Source organism: Salvelinus namaycush, chromosome 30, assembly GCF_016432855.1.
Source record: "Salvelinus namaycush isolate Seneca chromosome 30, SaNama_1.0, whole genome shotgun sequence".
Taxonomy (NCBI): domain Eukaryota; kingdom Metazoa; phylum Chordata; class Actinopteri; order Salmoniformes; family Salmonidae; genus Salvelinus; species Salvelinus namaycush.
The window spans coordinates 22,355,540-22,363,370 of NC_052336.1; the positions used below are offsets into that span (position 1 = coordinate 22,355,540).

The window sequence follows — 7,831 nt, forward strand, 5'->3', positions numbered from 1 at the left end:
ACTTGATGAGGGCATTCCCCCTGTCCGTCGTTGTGTGTCTCTATGTATATAGTATCAATCCAGACCTTATGACCCCCTTCCACTTAACCCCTATCACATCTCACATCAATCAACCAAACAATTATCTGCTTAATGAGGTCATATATGACCGGGGATTTCCTGCTCAAAGTACACCATCTACTACTAATGTTACCACTGTACCACCGCTGCTACAAACAAGCCTGATCCTTTTAGTTTGATAAAAAAGATACAATGATTGTTTTATTATTATTTAGGCTACAGTACACCAAATGCAGTTTTGTGAATCAGGGTTTGTGGTAACATTGTTCATTTAGAAGTTTTTGAAAACCTTGATATTGTATTGTAAATCATCACCACACACACAGTCTCCGGGCCAGATAGTGCTGTTCTACATGCTGTACAATAGTAATCCATTTTCATTTCAATTTGCTTAATTAGCATGAGACAAGAATGTACATATTGCCAAAACGTACTTTGGAAATTGAATAATTCATTAACAATATTAACATCATAAAAAAATTAGCAAGATTGTCAACGCAATGACAATCAGTAAAACATTTTTTTTAAATAAACATACAATAGCGTCATCCTCGAGTCATGGTAGTCATGCTCCCGGGTTAACTGTATTTTCTACTGGGACTCCCAGACTGTTGAAGTAGACCATGTGACCTAGAAACAAAGGGTCAAGCATCAAGGAACATTTCTTTCCAGATGGTCTGGAGGTTCAAGGTGTGTGTGTGTGTGTGTGTGTTCTTGTGTGTGTGTTCACGTGCTTGTGTGTGTGTGTGTATCCCCTCATCCAGTCTTGGCGGTACTGGGAGTTGTGGGAGCCACATCATGCATGTGTTTTCACACAGTCTGGACACTTGATTATCATATTGAATTATTCATGAACCATGTGCTCACTCTAATCTCTCTCTCTCTCTCTTTCTCTCTCTCTCTCTCTCTCTCTCTCTCTCTCTCTCTCTCTCTCTCTCTCTCTCTCTCTCTCTCTCTCTCTCCCTCTCTCTCTCTCTCTCTCTCTCTCTTTTGTTCTCTCTCTCTCTCTCTCTTTTGCTCTCTTCTCCTGTACTCAGCACAGCCTCTCTCTGTTGTCACTCTAACCTGGCTGTGTGTTATTGAAAGTGTCTGTGTGTGAGCTAGTGTACAGACCAGGTGGCAGTCACTGTGGGAGCCATATCCAGCCTGACAGAACACATGAAAGCCATAGAAACACATAAATAATTCACCTTTAATCAAGGACTCAATGGGCCCGCTGAGACTAATGGGGTGGCAATGGATGTATTTCCCCTGTTGTACGTCCATGGTCTCCCTGACTATTCCAATTTTCCACTTCTCTGGTTCTATCTATATGATTTGTCTGTGACGGTATGGTTAGAGAGTAGGGCTGACTCCATTTCGTCGACTGGTCGATTGTTTAGTCGATAGACCAAGATTTCTTTAGTCGAGCAGTAGCAAAAAAAGACACGTCTGATTTTTCCACAACTAGTCAAATTTATTCCACACATCTGACTTCCTCTTTACCTCCTGAGCAACCAGACTTCCCCCCGTTTTGAGTTTATTTGTCACGTCATCTGCATCCGTTTTGCTGTCACGTGTTACGGTGTTCAGAGTTTGTTATAACCAAATTATTAATGTGATTATTATTATATGCTATAGGTCAGGCCCTATTGGTCACATGCATGCAATGCATACATGTGTCACATAAAGAGAGCAAGGGTTGAGGGAATAGGGAATGTAAAGACTGTTGATGCTCTGTGGTGCAGCAGGGAGGAGAGAGAGACAACGTGTGCTCGTCACAAAGTCACTCGCTGCACAGCAAGTCTGAGCCCGGTACAATCAAATCAATTGCGGTCAGACTCCCTCTAGACATCCGTGTGTCTTAATTATTTCATCAAACAGTGCTCTTAAAGCACCAGACAAGCTCAGTGCATATAGTTTATTTAAATAAAACACATTCTGTATGATGTGTCTATATATGGAAAAAATACACCTTTTGACATTTTGACCAATCAATTTATTTTTTGATTGGGACAGCCGTATTAGAGAAGTTTTGAATATGATAGTGATGGCTTGTGTTTATGAATGTGTCGGTGGTGGATTGTCATTTTTATTTAAAGGGGTCAATGATTCTTAGATGTAGAAAATAATACATTTGGGGAAGTTATTTTCTGACTTGGCCCCACATCGATTGGGCATACGTAGTAGGCATATCACACTGCCAGTGGCGGACTGAGGCATTGCTTACACAGTTTATCACCTCAACTGCAAACTTCAACTTCCTCCCTTTGTTGTTGTGTTTTTTTGAAGTTGTATTTTTCCCTTCCTGTTAAGTGGAGGGCTGGAGCACTGAATCAATACCATGGCCCGTCTGTTTCAATAGGACCGCTCATCTAGCCAGGGCTGCTTGAGTGCTTGGCTATGCAGCTAGGGAATACCAATGCCCTCCCTCCTTCTCTCCCACTCTCTCTCTCTCTCTCTCCACTCGCTCTCTTGCTCCACTCTCCACTCTCTCACTCTCTTCCTCCCGTTCTTGTCTCCCTCCCTCACTCCTGTTTGATTTCTCTGGCCTTATAAAACAGTAGTGCATGCTGTTCTGCCCTGATCATACAGGAGAATCCTCAGGAGAACTCAACTGATGTGAGTGATGACAGGGAGGGGGGTTAAGTCAAGACTGCACTCTGACTGTTCAATGCAAAGCAGAGAAATGAGAAACACGCTCAACTCATCTGAGATCTGTGAGCATGGTTTTCTTTGTGGTTGTCTTTTCCTTTTCAAGTTTCTAGTTTTTGACAACAACCATAAGAAATAATAAAAGATAAGAATACGAGCATAAAGTAAATTGCGCAGTAGAATAGAATAAACATTTTAGTGTACCGGTAAATATAATACAGGAAGGCACGATTTATAGTCCAATATTTACACGCGTTTTGAGGAAGGGGGGATTGGGGTGCAAGTGTTTAAACTGTCCAGTATTTAGCACTCATAATAAGAGACTGGTAGCAGCAGTTGTGATGTGTGTGTAGCATAAATGTGTGTGTGTGTGTGTGTGTGTGTGTGTGTGTGTGTGTGTGTGTGTGTGTGTGTGTGTGTGTGTGTGTGTGTGTGTGTGTGTGTGTGTGTGTGTGTGTGTGTGTGTGTGTGTGTGTGTGTGTGTGTAGAGATCTGTGTGGATGTTTGCGTAAGGGAGTGCGTCTGTGCTAAGGTGTGAAGAGTCAAGTGCACGTGGTCAGTCCAGGGGGTCAGTCCAGGTGGTCAGTCCAGGGGGTCAGTCCAGGTGGTCAGTCCAGGGGGTCAGTCCAGGTGGTCAGTCCAGGGGGTCAGTCCAGGTGGTCAGTCCAGTTCAAGTGTTTCAAGGTTTCCTTTATTTTTTCTTCGTGTTCTTTATTCTCGCTGTACGGGTAATGGTTTGTAAGCGTTCAGCTCGGCACAAGCTTTTCCTGGTACATTATGCTTACTTTCAAGGGGAGTCCATACTTCTCTATCGCCTGAATGTGTTAAAAGTGCTCCTGCTTATTGATCAGTTCCTCAATGCTCTAACGACCAGTAGCAATGATGTCTAGCAGAACAAAGACCAGAGAAACTCACTCAACCTACAAGGAATCTCTTGGAGGATCTGCTACTCGGGAATGTACTCTCATTTGAGTCAACGGCATCCGTCACCCATCCGACACCCATCCGTCACCCATCCGACACCCATCCGTCACCCATCCGTCACCCATCCGACACCCATCCGTCACCCATCCGACACCCATCCGTCACCCATCCGACACCCATCCGTCACCCATCCGTCACCCATCCGACACCCATCCGTCACCCATCCGTCACCCATCCGTCACCCATCCGACACCCATCCGTCATGCTTGTAACTGAAATTGACATATAAGCGCCGGTACTTAACAGGCCCGAGGCCCGATTTAAATCCACTCTAACAGACTAGCGGACTGACCCTGACCCCTCTGCTCCTCAGGAGTTGGCAGACATGCGCCACATCCACTCCAAGGTGAAGAAGCAGTACCAGGACAAGATGGCCGAGCTGGCCCACGCCAACCGGCGGGTGGAGCAGCACGAGACAGAGGTGAAGAAGCTGAGGCTGAGGGTGGAGGAGCTGAAGAAAGAACTGGGTCAGGCGGAGGACGAGGTGAGCACCAACACACACCACATTCACTTAAACATGGATACATATACAGTTCTCTCCGTAATTATTGGGACAATTAAGCATTTGGTTAATTAGAGGTTAAAGTTCAGACTGTCGGCTTTAATTTGAGGGTATTTTCATCCATATCCCTTGAATTGTTTAGAAATTACAGCACTTTTTGTACATAGTCCCCCCATTTTAGCGGAGAAAAAGTACTGGGATCAATTCACTTATGTGTATTCAAGTAGTAAAAAGTTAAGTATTTGATCCCATATGTATAGCACGTCTACATGAATGTGGATGCTACCATGATGACAGAAAATCCTGATTGAATCATGAATAATGATGAGTGAGAAAGTTATAGACCCACACAACCTCCCCTGTTACTATAATGGTGAGAGGTTAGCATTTCTTGGGAGGGCGATATTTATGAGTCTGTAACTTTCTCACTCGTTGATATTCGAGATTCATTCAGGATTATCTGTATTCATGGTAGCATCCACATTCATGTAGAGGTGTTCAGAAACATTCTATTCTTATTGACAATCAAAGTGATTCCAAAATGACACAATACATTATTTACCGTTCATTTCTTTTGGGCACAGAATAATCTGAAACACAACCAAAACAAACAGAGTTTGTAGAGTCACAAGCTTGATGTAGTCATTGCGTGCTAACAATATGGGACCAAATACATCACTTTTTGCTACTTTAATAGAAATATAAGTGAATTTGTCCCAATACTTTTGCTTCCCTTAAATGGGGGGAATAGGTACAGAAAGTGCTGTCATTTCTAAGCAGTTCACCCGATATGGATGGAAATACCCTCAAATTAAATCTGACAGTCTGCACTTTAACCTCATAGTCATTGTTTGATTTTAAGTCCAAACTTTTGGAGTATAGAGCCAAAAGAAGAAAACATGCTTCACTGTCCCAACAATTACTGAGGGCAGTGTAGATACAGTAGATACTGTACACATACTGTACATATAGTCAGTAAGTGCTTGTGTTGGGTATTTAGGATTTTGATCCAAAGTATTCCATTCAGAATACTGATTCTGGGATTTGTAGTCTGGTGTAACTATGATTTGCAATGACCGATTTCTCTCTCACTTTCTCCTCCATCCCAGCTGGATGAGGCCCATAACCAGACCAGGAAGCTACAGCGGTCTCTGGATGAGCAGGTGGAGCAGTCAGAGAACCTCCAGGTCCAACTGGAACATCTGCAGTCCCGGTACGACTGATTCACACACACACACACGCATGCGCACACACACTTATCATATGCTCTCTCTCACACACACACCTCTCATATATGCTCTCACACACACACTCTACCTATGTTTATCTACATGCAGGAAAAGCACACATTCACACGTCCAATGTTATACCCTTCTCAGCGGTCTTTGGTAGTGTAAGATGTTTAATCAGACAGTATATGGCTGCCATGCTTGTGTTCTAAACTCTAGTTCTCCCAGGTATCTTAGCTGGAGGATATTAGCCCACTGTGAGGCTTGTGTCTTAGTTTGTCAGGCAAGCAGCCCTGCTCACACTTGGCCAGTCTGTCTACTAGCCGTCCTGTCCCCCAGCTCTCTCTCTCTCTCTCTCTCTCTCTCTCTCTCTCTCTCTCTCTCTCTCTCTCTCTCTCTCTGCCTTATCATTCCACCCACGTCCCAGCTCATCCCCTCCGACAGCCAATCGCGGACCGCCCAGTCACAGTTTACCGTAGTAACACAGAGCCTGTGTGCGGCACAGCGGTGCTGGCCCCCTGTAGCTTAGCAGAGGGGTGACAGGCGTGTTGGCATGGAAACGCCTTTAGGAACACACACACACACGGCCTCATGGAGCCCTGACCTGGAACAGTGAGGGAGTCAGGCCCCATCAGGTACCTAGTATAACACTGTACTGTATGTGGATGAACTCGCTCAAGCCACATTAACCCTGATGCACGGGTCGTAGCTGGATAGGAGTGGGAATATTAATGGTTCTAAAAAATGAAATATTAATAGATGAAGGATTTAGAGATTTAGTGGTTGTCCACTACCTCTCCTATGGGTATTTTACTATCCTATCACTCCTCTCTCTTTCTGTCATTTCTTTCTCTCCCATCTTTTCCGGCCATATGAAATGCTTTATTTGATCTCTCTCCTCTGGCTTTTTAAAGGGATAATGTGACATTATGGCAATAAAGCCCTTTTTTCTACTCACCCAGAGTCAGATGAACTAGCATACTAGCTGTTCCTATAGACTTTCAGTGATTGCGCAAACGCTAGTTAGCAATGGCTCCAGAAACTACCTACACCTTCCTTCAAACTGCACGCAGAGACATAAAAATGGTATCCATGAGTTCATCTGACCTTGGGGAAGTAGAAAAAAGTAATTGCCAAAATGTCTCACTATCCCTTTAACCAGGGGAATAGTTCCCACCACATCCCAGCCTGTCTGTCTGAGATATAAATAGTCTAGTGATCTCCCAGCTCCAGCCTAGAGTCTATGATCATAAAGCTAATGTCTAAATCAATACCTCAGACCAGGCCAGGTGATCCGGGAAAACCTTGCATTCTGGGACAGCCAGTAGTGTGTGTGTGTGTGTGTGTGTGTGTGTGTGTGTGTGTGTGTGCGTGCGTGCGTGCGTGCGTGCGTGCGTGCGTGCGTGCGTGCGTGCGTGGTGGGGAAGGGGTGGTTAGTGGCCCAGCCTACCAAATGCTTATTTTACTGTAGCTTGTTAAAAGTCCATCCTTCATATCGATTTATCAATCAATCCTCTGTGGATCGTCTAATCCTGTGCACACACGCTCAATGCCACATGCGCACACACACACACACACACATACAAACATACTCCACTTAGCCTATACACACATGACCTTTGGCCACCGGGTTTGTTAACAGGCCTAGGGTCAGTGGTGAGATAGTTGGAGACGGCGCTGAAGCGTGTGGATATAATGGCCTGGGAGAAAGACAGACAGACAGACAGACAGACAGACAGACAGACAGACAGACAGACAGACAGACAGACAGACAGACAGACAGACAGACAGACAGACAGACAGACAGACAGACAGACAGACAGACAGACAGACAAAGCTAGCCACCATGAGAAAGGTCTCTAACAATGAGGGGCGTTATTGTAACGCTGTCGCCATGACACTGTCAGAACGTTGTTAAAACAGAAAGGTCCTGATCCGGAGGTGTGGTGATGTCATGTGAGGCATGGCCTTTACGCTTTGTGTGATACTGTGCCGCTCCAATCTGTCACACTGGGCATAAACAACTAGCCACTTCTATGGCTGAGGTGTAGGCCTATTCTACAAAGCAGAATCAATGAGTTAGCCAGCTAACTTGCCTTAATATTCTGAAATGACTTTTAATTTCTTTGAAAAATAAGCTTGAAATGGGCATGGTCTAATTGATTCAACATCCAAAACCACATATCTAAGTTTAACTTCCTTAATGAACCATAAAATCAATAGTTATTCATGGTTGTTTATCAAAGTTAGCTGGCTAACTCATTGATCCTGCTTCGTAGTGTACCCCTCTGGTCTGAAGACTGACAGCTTCATGGTCCACAAGAACTGTTCAGGATAATGTGTGCATGTGATGGGAATGCATGTGCATGTGATGGGAATGCATGTGCATGTGATGGGAATGCATGTGCATGTGATGGGAATG

General features: G+C 44.4%; 1 protein-coding gene across 2 annotated transcripts in view; it reads left to right on the forward strand.

Annotated features, from left to right (window-relative positions):
* The window catches only part of LOC120025320 (coiled-coil domain-containing protein 102A-like), a 67,624-nt gene that overhangs the window by 51,616 nt on the left and 8,177 nt on the right, over positions 1-7,831 (forward strand). For both annotated transcript variants that reach the window (XM_038969818.1, XM_038969817.1), the window contains exons 7-8: positions 3,992-4,162; positions 5,290-5,393. In XM_038969818.1, the coding sequence (XP_038825746.1) occupies positions 3,992-4,162; positions 5,290-5,393 (275 nt within the window). The remainder of the gene's footprint in view (positions 1-3,991; positions 4,163-5,289; positions 5,394-7,831) is intronic.